This window comes from Thunnus maccoyii, chromosome 2 (assembly GCF_910596095.1).
Source record: "Thunnus maccoyii chromosome 2, fThuMac1.1, whole genome shotgun sequence".
In the NCBI taxonomy this organism is placed as follows: domain Eukaryota; kingdom Metazoa; phylum Chordata; class Actinopteri; order Scombriformes; family Scombridae; genus Thunnus; species Thunnus maccoyii.
This window is the reverse complement of record NC_056534.1, coordinates 23,127,455-23,151,222: the sequence shown is the minus strand read 5'-3', so window position 1 is coordinate 23,151,222 and position 23,768 is coordinate 23,127,455. Positions and strand designations below refer to the sequence as shown.

Genomic DNA, 23,768 nt, shown 5'->3' with positions numbered 1-23,768 from the left:
AAATCTGGACTAGATTAACAAGGAGACTCTAAAGTCATTAAAACACATTTTCAGATTTGTAAAACCTTTATTCTATTTGTGAAAACTAGTCCTGAGGATCTGGTCCGATGTGGTCTCAGTCCTGCCACTCTGAGGCTTGTAGTGCAAAATGTGTTGGTCTGAGCTCTGAGTTACATTGTGTGAAAAATGGTAAAAAATTATGCATGAAGAGTGAAAATTGAGCACAAGTACAGACAAGAATAAAAGAATGATTTGGTTACTCTGCCAACATCTTGCTGGCTGGCAGTTGGGGAGACCGCTGGAAGGAAGGCAACACTGTGATGAGCAAAAACATTAAAAGTGCCATAATGAAATAAAAAGTGATAAATAATGAGCAATAATTGATTTAAAACAAAATCCAGTTAAAAAAAAAAGAATTAACATTTCACAACATGTTGAGTTTTAGTAACCAAATGAATTGTTTCCCATTTCTGGTGCATATATATATATTATATTCTATTTATCCATTTATTCAAATAGGCATTGTCTGTAGTTTTGAAAAAGTGCTGCCATTTCCTGTAAGTGGATGGGGAAGGGAGAGCAAGGTTTGAGGTTTACAGTTAACAGGGATTTCCTGGAAATGAAGAGGGGTGGGTACAGAATACTGCTGTCATGGAAACACAGGACAAACTGTACATTGAATAAGCTCTACACAAATAGATGTCAGCTGACAGTGCTGAACAGGCTGACCATTTTCTCTAAGAGCTGTATTCAAACAGAAAATAAAAGTAAAACAGCAGTGGAGACTTTCAGAAGATTTAAATTAACCAAATGAAAGAGGAAAGACAGACATGGTCATTGGGAAACGCTGCAAATTTTTACTGATTGTTTCACATATATAATGAAGGCGATACTGGGACACATATTAAGTTATTATTATTATCATGACTGTATGCAGAATTAATCATTGGCTTGGTTTAGTTTCACTTGCAGCTTGTGGGAGTGGTTTGGTGCATTGGTACGCTTATAAGCAGCTGCAGCAGATACACTCTGCACTCTTTGTCTTCACTTCAGCTGCAGTATCTACTCTGCATTCTTGAACTTAAACATGGACGGCAACTATTACAACCCAAACATGGCCAGCAACTATTACAACCCAAACATGGCCAGCAACTTAGGTAAGTCATGATACTACTGTATCTATGTTTTACATAGAACTAGTATTTTATGGTGATATAACAGTGATCACTGCTGAATCTAATTTTATATAGTGTACTATTGTAGCTCCGATAGACTTATACTTCTATAGATTTATACTGGGTAGAACTGCAAGACATTAAGGCATTTATTAGTTTGTATTTCTGACCTAACCTTTAGTTCCATGATCATAAACAGACTACAAATTCTGGAGTACTTTTAGTTAGTTCAGTTAAAAAAAAATTTCAATCAATTTCTTAGTCATTAGGAAAATGTTAAAGATTTGTGGCTCTATGGAATCTGAGGAAACAGTTCATATTTTTTGGTATTGGCATGTTGTTTCTGCCTTTTGGAGCTTTTGAAGTCACAGAAACAAATAGTTAATTTTTAACCTGACTGTTTTTTGGGGGGGAAAGACTTTGTTTTAAAATCTGAGAAAGTTTCAAACAAATGTGTCAGTCTGGGCAGGTGGACAGGTTTTCACCATATAGTTTCACTTTCAGCTGAGAGGGTGGGGCAGGTTGAAAGAACTGTTGCCTCTTCCTGTAAATGGTCATGGGAAGACAGCCAGCGAAATGCATGAGTGAATTCAGTAATGTTAACTAAAGATTCTGCATAAGAAATGTTGTGAATTTCCCACATCGTAAAAATTGTTGGGTTTTACATAGTAGTATAGTAGTACAGGATTCACTTATTCACAATCCCTCACCTCCTTTTTTGTCTTTCAAAGCAGATGAATAGATTTTTATTTTTCTCCATATTTATATAAATTGGATTAAGTACAATGTACTTCTGAGCGTATGTGCAACTTGATGTAAATTTTTACTCAGTGTTATAATTTCTTCTACACAGGATTTGGCATGACAAATAATGAACTGAGGATAGTGATGGTGGGGAAGACTGGAATTGGGAAGAGTGCCACTGGAAACACCATCCTGGGACGACAGTGCTTTGAATCAAAGTTCAGTGCTAAGTCTATGACTGTAGATTGTTCTAAGGGCAAAGGTCTGGTGCATGGACAACAGGTTGCTGTTATCGACACCCCGGGCCTGTTTGACACCAGGTTTGGCATGGATAAAACAACTATGGACATAACCCAGTGCATCACTTATGCTGCTCCTGGACCCCATGTCTTCCTGGTGGTCATCAGGCTGGGAAGATACACTGAAGAGGAAAAGCAGACGGTGCAGAAGATTCAAGAAATCTTTGGTGATGCTGCAGACAGATACAGCATGGTGCTCTTTACTGGTGGTGATCTTCTTGAAGATACCACTATTGAGGAGTTCTTGCATGGAAGTTCAGACCTGCAGGAACTCGTAGCCAGATGTAACAACCAGTACCATGTCTTCAATAATAAACTGAAGGATGGTGCTCAGGTCATCGAGCTGCTCCAGAAAATCAGAAATATAGTCCAGAAGAACGGAGGAAGCCACTACACCAACGAGATGTTCCAAGAGGCCGAGAGGGCGATCGAAAAGGAGAAGCAACGCATCCTCAAAGAGAAGGAAGAACAAATACGCAGAGAACAAGAGGAACTGGAGAGGAAACTACAGGAAAAATATGAAAAACAGCTGAGGAAAATGAATGCCCAACTCCAGGCTGACAGAGAGAGGGAGAAGAAAGAGAGAGAGGAGGAGAGGAAGAGGGAGAAGGAGGAGATGAATGAGGAGAGGAAGAGGGAGAGGGAGGAGAGAGAGGCAGAGAGAAAGAGAGAGAGAGAAGAGAAAGAAAGGGAGATGAAACAACTAAAGGAACAGCATGAAAGAAATGTAATAGAGGAAAGGAAAAAGTTGCAGAACAGGCATGAGAATGAGGCCAGAGAGGAAGCTGAGGAGTTTAATCCACTATATCCTCTGGTAAAAGCTGGTGAACTTGTGGTCGATGCTGGCAAAAAGATAGTTGGAGGATTTAAACAATTGGGCAAGGCAATTGGGCGCTTGTTCTCATGAGTGGTCCCATATTCAGATAGTTTATCTAGAGAGGAACTCTCCAGAAGCCCCTACACACTCATTTATCTAAATGAATGATTAAGCTCATTATATTTGTTGAGGTTGAGCTCTACTGTAGATTAGTAAGGCTGAGTCTCTCATCATATCATGGTTCTCACCTCTTCTTTCTCTCTTCACATTTATTTTTGAAAATCGCCTTAAGAAATATTTAGTGTAGGTTAACATTTGACAGTATTAAATGCTGTCATAAGTATGTCTTTATAGTTATATTCTCATTTAACCACTGCAGTTGTCAATTTGTGTTCTGCTGAGATAGAAAAAAGTTCTCACACTCCTCTGATGAATGATTACTTTTGATGTGGTGTCACCTAGTGGGTGTAGAATTAATATTTCAATCAGAAAATATTAATTTCTTCTCTGTGGTCACTCTGGTTTACTTATTAGTATTATAACTTGTCTTTGATTTAGTTTTAGTTTTGTTTGTCATCAAAGCATTTATTTCATGGATTATGTTTCTGATTTATGCCACTCAAGAACAAAGATGTGATTCTGTGTCAACTGACCCAGAAATAAAGATGTGATATTAAGACTAAACCTAATAAAAAGGCTGAATTTCTGATGTCTCACTGTTCAATCAAGAGTTCAAAGGTCACCTTTAATGCTTTTTCAAGAACGTACATTGAACTAGATTTGGATACCGTGAAATAGTCAAATTCACTTTTAAAGGCTGAAGAGCAGGAAATAATAAACCTAATCTATCTAATCTAACATGTTTTTAAATGTGCAGCTTTTTTCCTCTCAAATCTCCCTGCAGAAAGAATAAAAGTGTCAACATGTTTGTGGATGCACATGCATTTCATGGGTCCGTCGCTCAGTATTAAAAATGTCTCTTTCTCCCCTTTTTACTGTCCCTACTCTTCATCCTGACATTGATATACTATATGAAATAGTATTTACACACACACAAACACACACACACACACACACACACACACACACACACACACACACACACACACACACACACACACACACACACACACATGTCATTATGTTTTTACTATGCATTTAAAACTATTAAAAGATGTTTGTTCTAGGACATAAACCAAGGAAGAAGTGATGCATTTATGGTCTCCATGTGGTCTCCTATAAATAACTTTATAGTTTTGCTCATCACTCCTGAACTGTGAGATACAGAAGAAAAATTCTTTTCACTTTTTAATTGTATCCATTAATGGAGACAATGTGAAACTGGAATAGTTCTGGATTATTCCAGAATTAATAAAACATCATAAAAAATGACACAGATGTTACTGTTGTCACAATGCAACTAAAATCAAAGCCATGAAACATGAGCTCTCTCAACAGCGGAGCCATGTAGATACAGAAGACTTTTTTCTCTCTTTTTATCTTTTAGACTTTAGACTTCTTTAGACTTTTCTTCTGGTGAAGGTAAAAATCAATCAAAGACTTTGTAAAGATGGTCTATTGTTGAAAAGCTCTGCTTACATCCAGCCTGCTCTTCTCCCAGAATTCCTGCACCTTCTGTATACACAGACAGCCTGCTGTCAATTGTAGCAGTGAAGAGTTTACCATGATAGGCTAGATCATTATTTACTTTTTAGGTGTTTATTTCTTTATTCTTATTTTTCCAGGTAGTTCTGGTTTATTATGAGGCACTGCTTATTTTTCTCAGATTAGCTGAAACACAATTTAAGGAGTAAGAATGAGAAAATACTGATAATTCTAGGCTTAAATGGCAACATGATGTCCAAATAGAAATTGATAAAGATGACAGGATATATTTCTGTCTCAAAGTTCATATATATATATATTATATATTTATATTATATTATATTATATAATTTTTGTCATTTTTAAGATATATTAGGATATATTATATTTTAGAGGAGATGCATGATGAAATGTCATTTCTATGTTGATGCTGTATTTTTGCATGTTGTTTGGTCCTGTGACCTTCTAACCTTGTTTTAAAAATCTGTTGTTGATATTTAATCGCTGCACATGCATCATGATGTGTTGTGACATACATACATACATAGATACATCATGATGTGACAAAATCTCCACACTGTTTGCTAGATATCAGACAAGACGGTTGGAGTTCACATGATAAGTATACAGTATGTTGATGTATTGAGCTTTTAGGCTTATGAGAACAAAAGTACATTACAGGTGTACATTGCAGTCCATGTAATGTCTTATTGACATTGGATATTAACTAGTTGTATATGTTATGATATGTGTAAACCAAAGACAAAAAGAGAAAAGAAAAGATTACTATCATGAACATGTTTAATTTAAGTTCATTTATTACATTCATATGCATCCTATGATTACATGTTGTTTGTCTAATATATCACAGACAGTGATTTAGAACTGTGATTAATCCATCACTCATAATGAGACAAGCTTTTACAATAAGTTTTGCAGATGTTGTAAGATAATGGCAAGAAGCTTAAGTTGGGAAAAAGCAAAAGTTACACAGACAGACAACTTTATATCTCCATTCACAGCTCTTACACTGCAGTTCTACCAGTGTCTCAGAACAATCTGAAGGAAGATTAAATAATGAAATTCTCAGGTCGCGAAATCCTGCACCTGCAACTAAAACTCTAAGCATAACATCTGTGACACCAAATTGACAATTTGGAATGCCATAGGCAATATATAAACTGGTTAAAAATACTTCAGTTAGCAAAAGTGGTCATCCAACAAAAGAGAGCATGAGGAGTAGTTACTAAATATATGAACATTATTTAAGATCAATTAGACTTCCCCCTTCTATTTTAAGAAACTAACATCCAAAAAAAAAACGTGTCTGCCTTGGACTAAAGGTATCAGTATCAGTAATACAGCTGTATTGATTCAGGACAATTCTAGTTCTGAACTATTTGAACAAGCTCCCAAATACACTCCTCAATTGTATAATTCCTCCAAGTATCATTTTGCCAGCGGTTACCAGATGATATAGTGGATTAAACCCCTCAGCTTCATCTCTGGCTTCATTGTCATGTCTGTACTGCAACCTTTCTCTTTCCTCTCTGAGTTCTCTGTCATGCTGTTCCTTTAGTTTATTCATCATATTTGTCATCTCCCTTTCTTTCTCCTCTCTCTCTCTCTTTCTCTCTGTCTCTCTCTCCTCCCTCTCTCTCCTCCTCTCCTCATTCATCTCCTCCTTCTCCCTCTTCCTCTCCTCCTCTCTCTCTTTCTTCTCCCTCTCTCTGTCAGCCTGGAGTTGGGCATTCATTTTCTTCATCTCTTTTTCATATTTTTCCTGTAGTTTCCTCTCCAGTTCCTCTTGTTCTCTGCGTATTTGTTCTTCTTTCTCTTTAAGGATGCGTTGTTTCTCCTTCTCAATTGCTCTCTCGGCCTCTTGGAACATCTCGTTGGTGTAGTGGCTTCCTCCGTTCTTCTGGACTATATTTCTGATCTTCTGGAGCAGCTCGATGACCTGAGCACCATCCTTCAGTTTATTATTGAAGACATGGTACTGGTTGTTACATCTGGCTACAAGTTCCTGCAGGTCTGAACTTCCATGCAAGAACCCCTCAATAGTGGTATCTTCAAGAAGGTCACCACCAGTAAAGAGCACCATGCTGTATCTGTCTGCAGCATCACCAAAGATTTCTTGAATCCTCTGCACTGTCTGCTTTTCCTCATCTGTGTATCTTCCCAGCCTGATGACCACCAGGAAGACATGGGGTCCAGGAGCAGCATAAGAGATGCACTGGGAGATATCTTTGGTTGTTTTATCCATGCCGAACCTGGTGTCAAACAGGCCCGGGGTGTCGATAACAGCGACCTGTTGTCCATGCACCACAGCTTTGCCCTTAGAACAGTCTGCAGTCATAGACTTAGCACTGAACTTTGATTCAAAGCACTGTCGTCCCAGGATGGTGTTTCCAGTGGCGCTCTTCCCAATTCCAGTCTTCCCCACCATCACTATCCTCAGCTCCGTGTCATTTCTTCTGATGGGTCCTGAGTAGAAGAATGATAAGCATTAGATACGTATTGGCACTCTGGGTATTCATACAAGACTTGAACAAGTCATTGGCATCAGGGTGTGAATCTACTTTATTTAATACATCTCTCATGATAGAGGCAAATGTTATTTTGATCTCCTTTGAAACAGTCAAGTGTTAATATTTTTGCGTTTGAGTTTAAAAACAGATTTGTTCCCAAGGTGTAGTTGCTCAATACAGATAGTTTGCACCTTCGTTTCTCATTTTTATTCATAATTTTTCTTTATAGTTCTTTCACTTTCCCTTATTATTATAATTGGAATATTTTCTAAAAACCACAACCAACCAGCTTTGGTATACTAGCTAGTAAACTCCACCATTAACAAGAGATCCTCTTAACTGTAAAGCCATTGATAGGATATGTCAGCAGTTATTTTAAGCAAGAACATCAACAAAGAAAGAAATAACACTTAAGGAAACAAGATAAATATTATATATGTAATATTATATGGATTATACTCAGATGAAAATATCCAATATTCTCATTATAGAGACTGTTAACACCTGGCATTAACATGTGACTCGGGTGATCTGATCACACGTGGACAGCTCTAATTACAGGTGCGAACGCACCCAATATGCATTGAGGACGTATTGAGATCTGATCACCACATTCAGAAGCGGTCTGGACCGCACAATGCGTCCTATCTTGGGACCGCCTACTCAACTGACGTCCTCTATTTTCCTGCCGACTAGGCATAAGAATTGAATTGTTGCCTCCTGTGTTCAACTTGTTTTATAAGAGGATAAAGAAATGCATTGTTTTGTTTTTCCGTTTTTGCGAATTAAAAGAACGTAATCCACCTCCCGTTTTTTCCCCCCTGTTTTCCCTGTTTCCCTAACCCGTTTTCATCTTCAAATCGACAATTAGAATAGAAATTAAACTAAAAAGAGAAAATAACTTGTTTTTCACTTGCCTGTCTAAAAATATTTCAGAAGCTAAATGTTGCTGGATAGTTTCCTCTGACCTGTTAAATTAATAACTTCAGTTTATAGTTTTGCTGCGCTGCTCAACATAATGGAGCTCAGGATTTATCGGAGGACGGCTGCTTTACTCCAAACAGTTTCACTGTATGAACCTGGACTGTGTGTGTGTAACAGATGACCTATCGGATGTGTAGAAAACACAGAACATTAATTAACATTAGATCTTGACTGATCTTGTCTGCGTGTCGGAGATTTAAACAATCAATGAAATTATGCTGCTGTGTCTTGTGCGTAAACAGACGTACTTAGAGCTGTCCACTTGTGATCGGATCACCTAAGACACATTATAATGCAATGACAATACCAGAACATTTCAGATCTTCAGATAATGTACCACAGACATGTAAACAGTTCTATCACAACTTACCAAAGTTGTTTTCCATGTTTGGTTTATAGAGTGCAGAATGAGTACTGCTGCTGAAATGAAGCTGCAGAGTTAAGAGTCTTCCTGCTGTCTCTCTTCTCTTCATAAAAGTTCCAGTGTAACAAATCACACCCATCGCACTGAGACGTCATAATATAACTATGTCTTGATGGAGTCAGTTGAGTCTTTTTCATGGATTAAATAAGATAGAATTTTGTTGAAATTGCAGTAGCCAAGAAACACTTGAGTCAATATCACACCATAATCAAAATGACATTTATCATATCCAGATATGGTAAATTAATTAAATCAGATTTACTAAGAATGTTAACATACAGTACTTGTCTTCATGTAACATATTGGTCTTTAAAGCATCAAATAACTATTTTCTCTCATTTAAATGTTAATTCAAATGTCAATGTTCAGTTGCACTGTTGTAAACACAGGTAATTTACTTTACTACAGTCTCATACTTTTGCGCAGGATGAGGACTGTGGATTTTATTTCCCAACAATTACAGGAAAACAGTAACTCCTTTAATGTACATGTGAGCATTGTTTTAAGACAGACTTGGAAAAAATGTACCTATACATTATTTTAACCAAATGTTATGTGGACTAGTATCAACCATGCAGTTCCTTTTCATTTAACAGGGGGAGCTGATGTGTGCAGTGTTGTCTGCAGTTTAAAGGAAGTATTCTCATTTCTTGTAAATCACGGAGGGAGGGGTGAACAAAGTCAGACTGTCTGTATTCTTTATTATAAAAAGTTAGATAAGCACAGGATTTAAATTCATGTCACCTTGTTTTTCATGTAACACTGTGAAGAATTTAAGACTGTGAGAAAGGTACAGACAAACAAACATGACAGCAAAAAGCTGAACAGGTTGTCAAGGTAATGATTAAACTTCTGGACCTGGAGGTCTGTACAGTGTGCAAAGAAAAAGCTAAAGTGGGAGAACACCTGAGACAGTAATAGAAACATTAACCAAAGAAGAAGATATGAATTAACTAACCCTTGTAATATTAACAGAAAGTGAAAGCAAATGTGTGGTCATGGAAAAACAAAAAATCTTATTTGTTAACATGAATATACAGCACAAAGATTGTGGACAGTGGATAGTGGAGAGAAAGAGATCGGATTTTATTCCCCAATAAGTATAAGCAACAGGAATTCTTTCAGTGTGCATATGGGTATGTGAGCATTGTTGTAAGACAAACTTATCCATTGTTTTTGGACCAGTATTAACAATACACTTCCTTTTTCAGTTAACAGGGGGATCAGATGTCTACGGTGTTTTCTGCAGTTTAAAGGAAGTATTCTCACTTCTTGTAAATCGAGAAGCGACAGGTGAACAATGTCAGACTTTATTATAAAAAGTTAGATAAGTACAGAACGACTCAACTTCATGTCACCTTGTTTTTCATGTTGTAACATTGTGAAGTATTTAAGATTCAAACAGTGAGAAAAATCCATACGAACAAACCTGATGGCACAAAGCTGAACAGGCTGACAGAAGAAGATTGAATGACAACTCAATTCGGGTGAACAAAATCTGAATTTCTGTATGCAGAGGAGGTGGGCTGAATACTCAAGCTAATCCTCGTTATAAAAGTTAGAAAAGCACTGGACTGACTGAACTTCATGTCAACCCGGTTTTTCATGCATTGTCTTTTTTCTTTTTCTAACATTGTGAAGTCTTTAGGACTGTAACAGTGAGGAAGATGTACTCAAACAAACCTGATGGCACAGCTGAACCAGCTGAACAGGATGTGAAAATAACAATTGACGGGAACATTTCAGCATTCTGTGCAAAGAGAAAGCAAAAGTGGGAAAGATCCTGAGACAGAAATAGCAATGTTAAAGTAGGCGATAAGAATACAAAAATCTGCTTTGTAAACATACATATTCAGCACAAAGCCATGTCACTGTGATGTCTTAAATGCAGATATTTGTGGGTGTGGTTTGGTGCTTTGTAACCATCATATAAGGAGTAGTAGCAGCAGAAAGACTCACATCTTCACTTCAAAGGCACTCTGCACTCTATAACCCAAACATGGACAGCAAACACACCACCTTTGGTAAGTTATGATAATATGTATTAACGTTTCATCCACAGCGCTTTGGTGCTTTTACTCCTCTGAATATCAAATATATATATGTATACAAGGTAGAATTGAAAACATTCATTTTGTTATGTTCATATTCACAAAATCCAACTTTTTCTTGAGTGGTTGGGTATGACCACTCACGAAAAAGAAGAAATATATACAGATATACAAGACAGAACTTAAACTATTCATTCATCTTTAATTTACAGATATGGAACCTCAAAATGTATAAATAAAAAGGCATTATGAAATAAATAATCACATGACTATATGAATGGAATTATGACAACTCATTATGATGAAATGGCATTTAATCATAATGAATTGAGTTGTCGTTCAATCTTTTTCTGTCAGCCTGTTCAGCTTTGTGACATCAGGTTTGTTCGTATGGATTTTTCTCACTGTTACAATCTTAAATACTTCACAGTGTCACAACATGAAAAACAAGGGGACATGAAGTGAAGTCAGTCCTGTGCTTATCTAACTTTTTATAATAAAGAATACAGACAGTCTGATTTTGTTCACCCGTCCCTCCTTGATTTACAAGAAATGAGAATACTTCCTTTAAACTGCAGACAACACTGCACACATCAGCTCCCCCTGTTAAATGAAAAGGAACTGCATGGTTGATACTAGTCCAAATAACATTTGTTTAAAGCTGAAGTGCACGACTTTTGTCTCCCCCCTGTGGCAGTGAGAGTAAAGGGGCCGCTTGGTTGTGATTGTCTGACACAAGCATGCAGCAGCTTTCATGTGCACCCAGAATGACAGGCTTGAGCAGCCAATAATGTAATCATTGCTAATTGCTACTAATTGCCCATGATGTAATACAATTTCTAAACCAATAATGTAATAACTATTTGGGCATACTGTAATAAGTTATTACATTATTGGCTGGTTGTAACATTATTAGCTGAGTTTAAAAAAAAAACATTGAAAATGTAATAACTGGTGCTGATAATGTCATTGTATACTTATATCACTTTAAGTTTTATTTATGGCTATAAAGTGTCACACTTCCATGACACTTACCCTTACTGTTGCCTCTTTCAAATAGTTGCTCAAAAACCTGACCACACACACGCACACACACTCAGACACCTACTCTTTCTCTAGGAATCATGACTATTTATTTGTTTGTGGTACTTGATGGTCAGACTGCCTTCTTCTCCTTAACCATTTGAGTACCAAATTAAGTGCGAGCACATGTTTGCAAACACAAACGATTACTTTTATGTCATATAATATGAAATCTATATCTCTTTGAAAATGCTTGACATGAAACAAACATGTAAAAATGTCATTATGAAGTAAAAATTGACTTTTGAAAAAAGGCATTTTGAAATAAAAAATTCTATCATGGAATAAAAAGTAAAACCCATTATGAAAATAAGAGCAATTTAATAAAGTTTTTAATTTTTTGATAATTTCTAAAATATTTTCACAAATTATTGTTATATTTACATATTTCACACATTTTTTTATTTTATATAAGTTATCCATGCGATTATTATTATATTATTGATTATTTATTTAACATTCATTAGATATTTTGCATTCATTTTCCCACTCATTTAATCAAATCTACTTCTGGCTTGTCTTCTTAAACAAATTATTTCTTTGTAAAAATTAATAATCTCATACTATTAACTGACTATATGCTCTGGATCTACAGAGAGCTGGCACTTTAAATAATGAGTCATAACAACTATAATAAAATGAAATAATTCAATGATTCTTGTAGATTGTTGATCCAGTCCATACAGTTCTATCCATTTGATAGATCAAGACATGTTTTGCTATCACTGCAAGAGTTGTATTAAATAAAACAAATTTACACCCTGATGTTGATGAATTTTGAACTGTCAGTACGTATCTAATGCTTATCATTCTTCTACTCAGGACCCATCAGAAGAAATGACACAGAGCTGAGGATAGTGATGTTGGGGAAGACTGGCATTGGGAAGAGTGCCACTGGAAACACCATCCTGGGACGACGGTGCTTTGAATCAAAGTTCAGTGCTAAGTCTATGACTGTATACTGTTCTAAGGGTGAAGCTGTGGTGCATGGACAACAGGTTGCTGTTATCGACACCCCGGGCCTGTTTGACACCAGGTTCGGCATGGATGAAACCACTAAAGATATGAGCAAGTGCATCTCTTTTGCTGCTCCTGGACCCCATGTCTTCCTGGTGGTCATCAGGCTGGGAAGATTCACAGATGAGGAAAAGCAGACGGTGCAGAGGATTCAAGAAATCTTTGGCCAGGCTGCAGACAGATACAGCATGGTGCTCTTTACTCATGGTGATCTTCTTGAAGATACCACTATTGAGGAATTCTTGGATGAAAGTCCAGACCTGCAGGAACTCGTAGCCAGATGTAACAACCAGTACCATGTCTTCAATAATAAACTGAAGGATGGTGCTCAGGTCATTGAGCTGCTCCAGAAGATCAGAAATATATCCCAGAAGAACGGAGGAAGCCACTACACCAATGAGATGTTCCAAGAGGCCGAGAGAGCAATCGAGGAGGAGAAACAACGCATCCTCAAAGAGAAAGAAGAAAAACTACGCAGAGAGCAAGAAGAAGTGGAGAGGAAACTACAGGAAAAATATGAAAAAGAGATGAAGAAAATTAATGACCAACTCCAGGCTGACAGAGAGAGGGAGAAGAAAGAGAGAGAGGAGGAGAGGAAGAGGGAGAAGGAGGAGATGAGTGAGGAGAGGAAGAGGGAGAGGGAGGAGAGAGAGGCTGAGAGAAAGAGAGAGAGAGAGGAGAAAGAAAGGGAGATGGATAGACTAAAGGAACATCATGAAAGACAAGTTAAAGAGGAAAGAGAAAGATTGAGGGAAAGCTATGAAAGGTCAGCTAGACGTCAAGCTGAAACAAGTAATCCATTTTCTTGCATAATCCTTTAATCAGTTCAGTGGAATCATCTTGTTCATTGTTCATTAACTCAGCGGAGTCAGAGAAGTTGTGAATTTCAGAGAAGTGCAATTTCAATTTAATCATAAAATGTAGTTTATTATTAGTTTAATAATATATAATTGGCATATTCAAAACCTTCTCTTCCAACTCCTAATAATTACTTCTTCTACGATATGTTCATGAAACTCATTACATTAACTTTTTCACCTGTCTTTCAACATGGCCAAATGGGAGTTCTATCATCTGTTAGACAAAACTGTATTTCTTTATTTCTTTGTGATGCACGTGTCAAGGTTACACATATTTTATGCTTGAAAATGTACTTGTTTGGTCTGTCTCTAAGACAGTAGCTGTGTTTTAGCTGTGTGCGAATTTTAAGCAAACTTCTGAAATGTCGCAAAAATAAAAAGAAAAAAAGAAAAGAAAATGCGAATTAGGTGCGTTTCCATCATCTGGTTTGGAGCTAATAAACTACGCTACACAAAGCATAGTTTCATAAGAAGTTGGCAGTATAGGCTATGTTAAGCATTGCTATAATAAACAGAGTAGAAGAAGTAGAGGTTGCGAACCAGAAATAAAACCAGTCGCCTTGACCATCTATGAGAGAAAAATGGAGAGAAATCTTCAGGAATTTGTTTTTGTTTGGGCAAGTTGTAATTGTTCTTTCATGCCGGCTAGAATTGGCCATGTTTTCATGCAAATTCATACGAATATCTGGGGAGATGTTGACAGTGGAAACAGCTGATCAGTCATGTTGGCTTCATCAGAACTTATTAAGTAAAGGTGTTTCTATCTCCTATTTAGCACATTAACGCTTTTTCAAAAAAGGCAAAAAACACCTCAAGTGAGTGTAAAAACTTTGCGAAACTGAGGAAGTTTTTTCAGATTTTTTGGTGTTGCTCTTGTAAATGAATGTTCCCACAGCTAAAAACAAACAAACAAGCCAATCAGAGGATTGGACCTAGGGATGGGGTTTGATAGAATTTTAGTAAATTTGAATCCCGTATCGAATCCACTTATCAAATCTTATTATGTTAACCTTTCAGCAATTCCACCAGCTTAGGTGTGTGATCATTAAAGTGAATTGAATTAAATTGAATGTGCAAGTAAAAAGGCTAAAATAACGACTCAAAGATGTCGAATTAACATTTGCTGGCAGAAACATCACAGTTTTTAGTGCTTGCCTAATTCATGTTCACAGTGTAGCAACAACCTGAAGTTAAGATGAGCGTTACATGTATCTGACACATCCTGTATGTATGCATGTATTCTTGTCCTGATTCAGAACTATTAAACTGATCATATTAAAATGTTGATATGAATCAAAGTTTAACTGTGAGATTCTTAAATTGATGTGGGATGATCAGCTAGGGGTTGCTACTCTGTTGGTCCCTGTTGAACACACATGGTTCACTTGTGGCTGTACAGTGGTGTTACAGAGTGATGTGTCTTCAGCTGACTACAGATAGCAGCAGAGAGCACATTCACCAGAGAACAGATAAACTTTTCACTTTAGTCTTAGCATTAACCTTAATTTACTACAGCTGATCTAGCCTGCTGCCACTGTTTGTTATTTAAAGCAGCAACAGCGAAAGCAGCATCACTGAAAAATCATTTTGAACGAAGATCTGAGTAGGATGGAAACGTCCTGATTAAATTTGCTGGCTTGGAGTAAGTGTGAAGTAGTTTTTTCATTGACTTGCTTTTTGTCCCCTAAAGGGAGGTGAGTCCCCACAAGTGACTTTGTAAACAGATTTGTGTTCTCACAACATGAGTAATAGGCCTACTTGGTACATACATACACACACACACACACACACACACACACACACACACACACACACACCCCTTAGCCTAGTGCTCTCATTTAATCAACCACATTCAATCACCCCCATCAACAGGTAAGTGGATGTAACAAGACAGCGTGTTGGAGAGTCTGTTCTAAAGCATCAGCTTTGTCATGAAGAGGGCAAGTCTGACACCGAAAAGCAGGAAAGAAATCGCTGAGCACATCACTAACTGCATTTCTCACTGTTTGTGTTTGGCACAATGTTAGAGGATGTTGGGCCATTGTGGCAGCCCAGTTTGCTAAACACATAAATATTTCTTCCACATATGATTTTAATTTACCTGTTTGATCGAGCACCCTTAGAAGATGTGTACATCATAATCCCTGTCTGATTCCCACTGCTATGCAGAGCAGAGGCTGTATATAAAGGTACCTAAAGAGCAGAGGCTGTTTATAAATGTACCTAAAGAGCAGAGTCTTCAATAATAAACTGAAGGATGGTGCTCAGGTCATCGTGCTGCTCCAGAAAATCAGAAATATAGTCCAGAAGAACGGAGGAAGCCACCACACCAACGAGATGTTCCAAGAGGCCGAGAGGGTGATCGAGGAGGAGAAACAACGCATCCTCAAAGAGAAAGAAGAACAAATACGCAGAGAACAAGAGGAACTGGAGAGGAAACTACAGGAAAAATATGAAAAACAGCTGAGGAAAATGAATGCCCAACTCCAGGCTGACAGAGAGAGGGAGAGAAGAGAGAGAGAGAGGAGGAGAGGAAGAGAGAGAAGGAGGAGATGAATGAGGAGAGGAAGAGAGAGGGGGAGGAGAGAGAGGCAGAGAGAAAGAGAGAGAGAGAGGAGAAAGAAAGGGAGATGGAAAGACTAAAGGAACAGCATGAAAGAAACGTAATAGAGGAAATGAAAAAGTTGCAGAACAGGCATGAGAATGAGGCCAGAGAGGAAGCTGAGGAGTTTAATCCACTATATCCTCTGGTAAAAGCTGGTGAACTTGTGGTTGATGCTGGCAAAAAGATAGTTGGAGGAGTTAAACAATTGGGCAAGGCAATTGGGTGCTCAAATTTTGAGTGGTCCCATATTCAAATAGTTCATCTAGAGAGGAACTCTCCAGAAGCCCCTACACACTCATTTATCTAAATGACTGATTAAACTCATTGTATTTGTTGAGGTAGAGCTCTACTGTAGATTAGTAAGGCTGAGTCTCTCATCATATCATGGTTCTCACCTCTTCTTTCTCTCTTCACATTTATTTTTGAAAATCGCCTTAAGAGATATTTAGTGTAGGTTAAATGCTGTCATTTAAGTGTCTTTACAGTTATATTGTCATTTAACCACTGCACTTGTCAATTTGTGTTCTGCTGAGATAGAAAAAAGTTCTCACACTCCTCTGATGGATGATTACTTTTGATGTGCTGCCACCTAGTGGGCGTAGAATTAATATTTCCATCAGAATCTATTCATTTCTTCTCTGTGGTTTACTTGTTAGCATTATAACTTGTCTTTGATTTAGTTTTAGTTTTGTTTGTCATCACAGCATTTATTTCATGGATTATGTTTATGATTTATGCCACTCAAGAACAAAGATGTGATTCTGTGTCAACTGAACTAGAAATAAAGGTGTGATATTAAGACTAAACCTAATAAAAGGCTGAAGTCTGACTGTTCAATCAAGAGTTCAAAGGTCACATTTAATGTTTTTTCAGGAATTTACATTGAACTAGATTTGGATACCCTGAAACAGTCTAATTCACTTTTAATGACTGAAGAGCAGGAAATAATAAACATAATCTATCTAATCTACGCTGTAAGACCGAACAGTATAGGCTTGTTAAAGAAGGGTTGTATTAACTCAAAAATTTAAAACAGCTAATTCACGGCAAACTGTTTGAGTTATTTGTAAACATTTCTAATTTTAAGTGTACAGCCCTTAACCACTTTAATGATTATGATGTACTGTACTCAAATCATTTGACTGCAATCGTTTAATCCGCGTGACGTCATGCACATGTGTACGTACTTCTTCGCCAAACTGGAAATGTCCGCCATGACTACTGCTGGCTCTGGGAAAGGAATATGTTAAAAAGTTTTTTGCTTGTGAATAAATTCGCTATATTTTTAAACTGAAGCAGTGAAAGAAAGTGAGACCTTTTTTTCCTCCGGTTAACTTGCTGTGGGACAGCCGGTGAAGATATTCTAAGAGAAACGTGCTGTGGCAGCAAGTTTCTCCACCTGATCAGCTATCTTTTGCTACCGTGCTGGCTGCACTGACCGCCATCATACTGATGTTTTCCCTGGTCGCCCTAATCTGGTGAGTTATTGTTGTAATAAATCTTTGGACCTCAGTTGGAAAAAGTTCCAGATCAGCTCAAGAAAAAACTTCTCCTTGGTGTCCAAAAAGAATCATCAGGAGTCAGAGTTCTGAGTGGCAAAATGTTCTTTAATGCCGGCAAAAAAGGAGAGCAGTTTACAGTGCACACAAGGTTCACCAAACTCAGTCTGAGTCATAATGGCCAGTGCCCCTTCTTTTATACTGTTGGCCAATTACACCATTAGAAACTCTTTACATCAGCTGTTGTAAGGCTGAAATCCTAAAAATAGGCCTGGACATGTTTGGGCATGTTCTGTTCACCCAGACCTGTTCAGACATATCTCCTTTTATTTTTTAAGATGTTCAGGTTTATTTTACACCATTATTTCTAAATTCCCCTCTGGCTTTATTTTTTAAAGTTATTCTTGCCAATTTTTCACCCTTATTTCTTGATTCTTTCTTAAGGTTATTTTTTTTAAAAATACTAAAGTTTAATACAGACATGCTTACAATTTCATCAGTGCCCTGCGTGTGATTTTCTTTAACATATTATGTGCCCTTTCATTGATTACAAGGTTCTGTGAAGTGCACATATATTATGATTGATCATGCTTCATACTGATAATAATTCAACATACTTTGGATAACATCAATAACCATCATTTGCTTTGCAGTTTGATTCCCACAAGTCTCTGAAATTACACCACATTATCATGGATGTATTGTAAGAGCTCTTGTAATACATCCATGTGAGTTATTTGTTGGTTAGATCCATGTTTTGTTGTGTTTAATTAACGTAATGTTAGTAAGATTTAGTGTGTCAGTTTAGAGTTGTTTTATGCATTTGAAAAAAATAATTTGTGTTAATCACATCTGCCTAATTAAAAGTGATTGAAAAGTAGAAACCAGCAACGTTAACGTTATCGTTAATTTTTTGTGCACAGTTTGTGTTGCATTAATCGTGCTTTTAAAGTTTTCTGGTTCTTTTTGAGCCACATTTTTAATCGGCATTCGGCACGCATGTTTGGGCATGTTTCAGTGAAGGCAATGGTTTGCATTGAAGTTTTACCTTAATGTAATGCAATTACACTGTACTACTACATGTCATGTGTTTTTGTAAGGCGAGTTAATGTAAAATGTTGGCTCCTAATTTGTGTGTGAAATAACCCCGTCACGGTCACGGCCAGGGCCCAGTGGCCTGGGTCTGTGCGCGGTAACCTGACTTCCAAAGATTAGAAGTGTTGCTGATGATAAGTAAAAAGAAAAACACCCAAGGTCCTTATCTGCCTACTAAACCTAAGAGCTAGTATAGGCTTTTGTTTCTTTTATTTTTTGGTGATAAAAGGACTGTTTTGAAGATTTCTATTTTTTTCTATGGATAAATAAGGATTTTTACTCAGCCAAAGTTAAAATGCATTAAGTAGCCTGTTACATTGTTTGAACAATTACACCCAGCAAAGCCTTTGTTACAATGTCATGTAATTTCTGTAATGTAAGGTAACTGATACATGTTGAATGCTTCTCTGATATTTTACTCTGGTTTTGTAAAAAGATTGCAACCTATCTAACTTTGCAATCTCCCCTCTCTTTAGGCTGAGACTGATTCTTCAATCTGGTATCCATAATACTCCTCTCATAACTGTTTTCACTCTATATGTTAGAATTGTAAATAGAATTCTGGCTATTTGTTTAATTTGGTAATTTTGGTTTTCCAATGGCTTGGAAGTGCAAACTCTGACCGGCATGCCCCTCATCTTCAGAGCTTGTTCAGGAGAAAAGCTGCACACACAGGAAAAGTAGCTGAAGTCCTTAGTCAGATCTTCAGGATTTATGACCTCAAGGTAAGTTGGTTAAGCTTCTTGGAGCATGATAATGATGTTACAGTAGATTTTGGTTTATCTTTATCTTTTATCTAAGAATTTTGGTAAGGCTATTTGTTTTAATATAGTGTTGTGTGGCTATGCTGTTAACCAGCCATAGTAAGGCAAGAATATGTTCTTGCTCCCAAGGAACAAGTTGATGTCCATGTCAAACGTGCTGCTGTCCTCTGTGCTCCCTGCATATCTGCATATCTACATGAGGATGACTCTGGATTTCTGAAGCAATGGGATGTAAGTCAGTATATTATTGGTCAAAGAGTTAAATTTTTTTGTTAATCCAATCCAGTGAATCACTTTTTTGTGATTATGAGTTTGAATATTACCATTAAAATTGTAGTCATCATAGAGTATAGAACACAAACACACAAATCAGAGAACAAGCACGTGTTGAATATGCTGTCCACTTATGGATGTCTTTGAAATACAGCTATTTCTGCAGTCTACCATAAATTCTCAAATGATGACCAAAGTCTTCATTTGGGAAAGGCTTTTGTAAGAGATAGGCCTTCGTTTTCAATTTCTCTTGTTCTCTATTTGATACAAAATCAACACTTTCTCAATGTTGATCTGCTTAAAGAAAAGGAAAAAAAGAAACCGAGAGCAGCAAAGTGGTGAGTGTAACAAGAATTAGTGCTGTGGAAATGGGCATTATATTAAATTTACTACGTGAGGTGTTGAAGTTGGCTACAGGTAATTCCAACTCCCTCAGTGTGTTTTCACCTGGCCTTTATCAGCAACCTGCCTTTACTTGTTCATGCTGACCTGGCCCCTGGGTATTATTTTAGACTTGGCGATTATTTGAAGTCGGCTTTGACAATTTACAGTCACTCAACAGCCCACCCATTATGGAAAAATTTAAATGCCCCAATACTAAATGAGAAGAAATGAAACCAAACAAGACTAGGTCAAAACCTGGTATATGGCTGGACTGTGTAGAGGGATTTTAATTTGAAACAACAGATACAGGAAATGGCGACACACGGCAAGGCAAGTGATTGGCTGACCAATGGTGTAACTTCATCACTCAGTCACTGACATTAGTGTTTATAGAACTTGTCCCTGTGGTTCAGCCAGAAATACAATACAACAACAACAATGGTATAATGGTATATGCATTTCCTTTTGTGTATGCATTTACTGTGTCATAGTTAAATATATAACATAGTTTTAATGAAAATAATTTAGCTTTTTGTCTCTAATAACTGAATTAACTGTTTTATTTTAAAAGCTTCCTGTACCTCCTCATGAAAACGTAATGATGCTTTGTCTTTAGTATTGGGAGCTCTATGCTGCTCTCTGCTGGGCAACACTGAAATGCAGTAATCAGCTTCGATTTGATTTCTGTATTGTGATTTCATTTAAAGGTGGTATGGAAAATTTATGTCACAATGAAAAACAATTCATTCAGTTATTAAAGAGAAAGTGCAATATAATTGTAATTTAACATATGTTTTAATTTAATTATGACACAGTGCATGCATACATAAATAGGAAAAACAACACATTTAATGTAATTTCATTGTTTGATTTGTTTCAATTTAGTTTAAAATTTTCCATATGCAATAAATCCTACTTTAATTAAGGTCATGTTTTTCTTGAGGGGTTAGGGTTACGATCATAGTATACCTTCCAAGATTTGTAGGGCTGGAATGAGGTATAATAAATATCTGGACAACATTAATTGTCTGTTTTCATTTTATTAATCAAAAACAATGCCTCCACTGTGTGAATGAATGGAAATCCACATCTTGTACAGAACAATTCATAATAAATACCATTCAAAATTTCCATATTACATGGGTGTTGATAAGATAAATTAGTAACTGATTCTTGTCCAATGTTTGGCTTGAATCATTCATACTCTCTAAAATATACAATTTCATGATCTATTCCAAGCTTCAGTTGGTTAAAAAAAATAAAAAAATCAATCAAATTTCAATAGTAAAATGATGTGCTAGACCTGTAGCCATAACCACAAGTTCTGAGCAGTATGCTATTTGTCACTGTTGTCACTAGGACTATAGACTCAAGTGTAAGTAAGTTAAATCTATAGCTACACGAAAATAAACAGGGTTTTCTTGTTGCTGTGATGTAATGGAAAACATTGAATAAATTCCATACTGCAATCTTTTTTGTAATGCTGAAATTCTGCACTTGAAGCAACAATGGTAATATTACCAAATTTGAGCTTGATCTTAATAAATGCTATAGTTACTGTGCCATGTGTGAACAAAATGTACACTTGCACATATTAATTGAAACCACTGAATCAAATCACATTTTTGTATTGTAATTCATTGTTTTGACTGCTATTTGTCTTCTGATAGGCCATTGATGCATTTTTCAGCAAGCAGCCTTTGGAAATAGCTGAGGCAGTCCAGGGTCAAAGGTAACCTTTCAGTTCTTATCTGCAGGTGGCGTAGTCTGACGAACCAAACATTGGCGATGTACCAATTGGGCTCCTCTTGATCAGTGCCAATTCAACAGATGCCATGTTCTTCTGCCCAGAGAGGACTGTGGTCCTGCTTGAGGGTAACATAGTTATTGATTTACCCACATTTGCTGACGCATTTGTCATGCTTTTTGCACTGATTTATGCGCTGCATCTAAGTTACTCTGCCAATACAATTGACTTTACCCAGAAAGTCTTATTGGGCCCAGAGGATGGGAAGCTGAGGGTGTTGAACCTTAAAAATGACCTTTTGGCAGTGGAGTAATCTCAAGTGTATGGACAAACAGGTTGCTCCTTAACTTGAGATCTCTTTCATGTACACTTGCACCACAGTCATTTTTTTGCACAGAGAAATGAAAGGAGTTTCTTCTGTTTTGGAAACATCTTAGAGATGTGTTTTGAAAGTATTATTTTTCTTCAATTTTGAATGTGTTATTGTTCAAAAGTAATTTTGATGTAGTGTTTGTAGTATATGAATGTGTAAACCAGAAATGGCTACAGCAGTACACACAGTATGGTGAACATTTTATATGAACATTTAGTATGCACATTTTGCCATACTGTTTGCCATTTCTGTGATATGTCACTATAGGAAATGTGGTAAATCAATGAACAAAACTGTTTATGGCAATATTGGATTTTTATGACTTTAGCATCAAGTGATGAAGTACCTTGACTTTGTAAGTTATTCCAATTGCTGAATTAGCCAAACACAGATATTCCTGTCTGGTTATTTTATCCATAAACAGTTTTTTAATTGATTTTTCCAGAAAAATCAATTGGTAAATGGTAAGATTGGTATTGGTAAGATCACATACCATGCGTTCAAATAGAGTAACTTATGTTTAAATCATCTGTGTTAACCTGTTTTTAATGTTTACTCAAAATATGTTTGTCTTTTTGAGTCAAAGCTACTTAATACAATTTATGTAATCTGTTTCAAAAAATGTGTTAAGTTCCTTAAAATGGAATTTTGAGTTAATATTAAGTGAAATATTTAAGTATAGGGAGGATTGTACAGCTTTGTTGAACTTAAACAAATTAAGTTAACATAAAGTGAACATTGCCTTACTGAGAAATGAAATGTTTTCTGTTAAAGTAACAAAAAAATTACAGTTAGTTATACTTGATTTTCATTAGTACTCTGAAAACAAAATACTGAGTAAAAATAACATAATTAAGAATGTTTGCGTAACTTAGAAAATTGAGTATGTGTCACTTGAAATTACCTAGTAAAACTACTTGAACTAGTATGTTTCTTTAACTTACAAAATGGAGCAAATATCACTTAAAATTTTCGATGTAGTTCAGTTGCTCAGATGTTCAGTTTCAACAAATCTTTTGAGTTAGATTAACTTATCAGATTTTACAGTGTAATATGTTTTCAAAAGCAGCTTTTTTCACTTACAACTTCTGTGCAGGGAGAATTAAAGTGTCAAAATGTTTGTGGATACACATGCATTTTATGGGTCTGTGGCCCAGTATTAAAAATGTCTCTTTCTCCCCTTTTTACTGTTCCTACTGTTCATTCTGACATTGATACACTATATGAAATTTTATTGTATTGTATTTTTGTCTAATATATCAGAGACAGTGATTTAGAACTGTGATTAATCCATCACTCATAATGACACAAGCTTTTACATTAAGTTTTGCAGATGTTGCAAGAATATGGCAAGAAGCTAAATTTGGGAAAAAGCAAAGGTCACACAGACACAGGACCCTTTATGTTGGCTTTTCCATTCATTTGTCACCTGTCTGTA

General features: G+C 36.5%; 3 protein-coding genes and 1 long non-coding RNA gene across 4 annotated transcripts; 3 read left to right on the top strand and 1 right to left on the bottom strand.

The window, feature by feature from the left end:
• Positions 1–1,048: 1,048 nt before the first annotated feature.
• LOC121882307 (GTPase IMAP family member 9-like) lies at positions 1,049–3,741 on the top strand. Its single transcript, XM_042390464.1, has 2 exons — positions 1,049–1,157; positions 2,029–3,741. The coding sequence occupies exons 1-2, from the start codon at positions 1,088–1,090 to the stop codon at positions 3,123–3,125; spliced, it is 1,167 nt and encodes a 388-aa protein (XP_042246398.1). The 5' UTR covers positions 1,049–1,087; the 3' UTR covers positions 3,126–3,741.
• A 1,719-nt stretch (positions 3,742–5,460) lies between these two features.
• Positions 5,461–8,606, bottom strand: LOC121883486 (GTPase IMAP family member 9-like). The gene is made up of 2 exons (XM_042391773.1): positions 8,526–8,606; positions 5,461–7,127 (listed from the first exon to the last, which is right to left on the bottom strand). The coding sequence occupies exons 1-2, from the start codon at positions 8,539–8,541 to the stop codon at positions 6,037–6,039; spliced, it is 1,107 nt and encodes a 368-aa protein (XP_042247707.1). The 5' UTR covers positions 8,542–8,606; the 3' UTR covers positions 5,461–6,036.
• Positions 8,607–10,370: 1,764 nt separating this feature from the next.
• Positions 10,371–13,614, top strand: LOC121906447 (GTPase IMAP family member 4-like). The gene is made up of 2 exons (XM_042425326.1): positions 10,371–10,603; positions 12,536–13,614. Exons 1-2 carry the CDS (start codon positions 10,579–10,581, stop codon positions 13,549–13,551), a joined length of 1,041 nt encoding a protein of 346 aa, XP_042281260.1. The 5' UTR covers positions 10,371–10,578; the 3' UTR covers positions 13,552–13,614.
• Positions 13,615–19,459: 5,845 nt separating this feature from the next.
• LOC121906463 lies at positions 19,460–23,476 on the top strand. The gene is made up of 3 exons (XR_006098635.1): positions 19,460–19,514; positions 19,683–19,784; positions 21,968–23,476. It is a non-coding gene; the product is annotated as an uncharacterized LOC121906463 (long non-coding RNA).
• The last annotated feature ends 292 nt before the right edge of the window (positions 23,477–23,768 follow it).

Excerpts from the sequence above, each read along its gene's own strand:
- LOC121882307 (XM_042390464.1), top strand. The coding sequence starts at position 1,088 with ATGGACGGCAACTATTACAACCCAAACATGGCCAGCAACTATTACAAC. Across the intron at positions 1,158-2,028 it reads AAACATGGCCAGCAACTTAG|GATTTGGCATGACAAATAAT; the intron begins GTAAGTCATGAT and ends TCTTCTACACAG.
- LOC121906447 (XM_042425326.1), top strand. The coding sequence starts at position 10,579 with ATGGACAGCAAACACACCACCTTTG. Across the intron at positions 10,604-12,535 it reads CAGCAAACACACCACCTTTG|GACCCATCAGAAGAAATGAC; the intron begins GTAAGTTATGAT and ends TCTTCTACTCAG.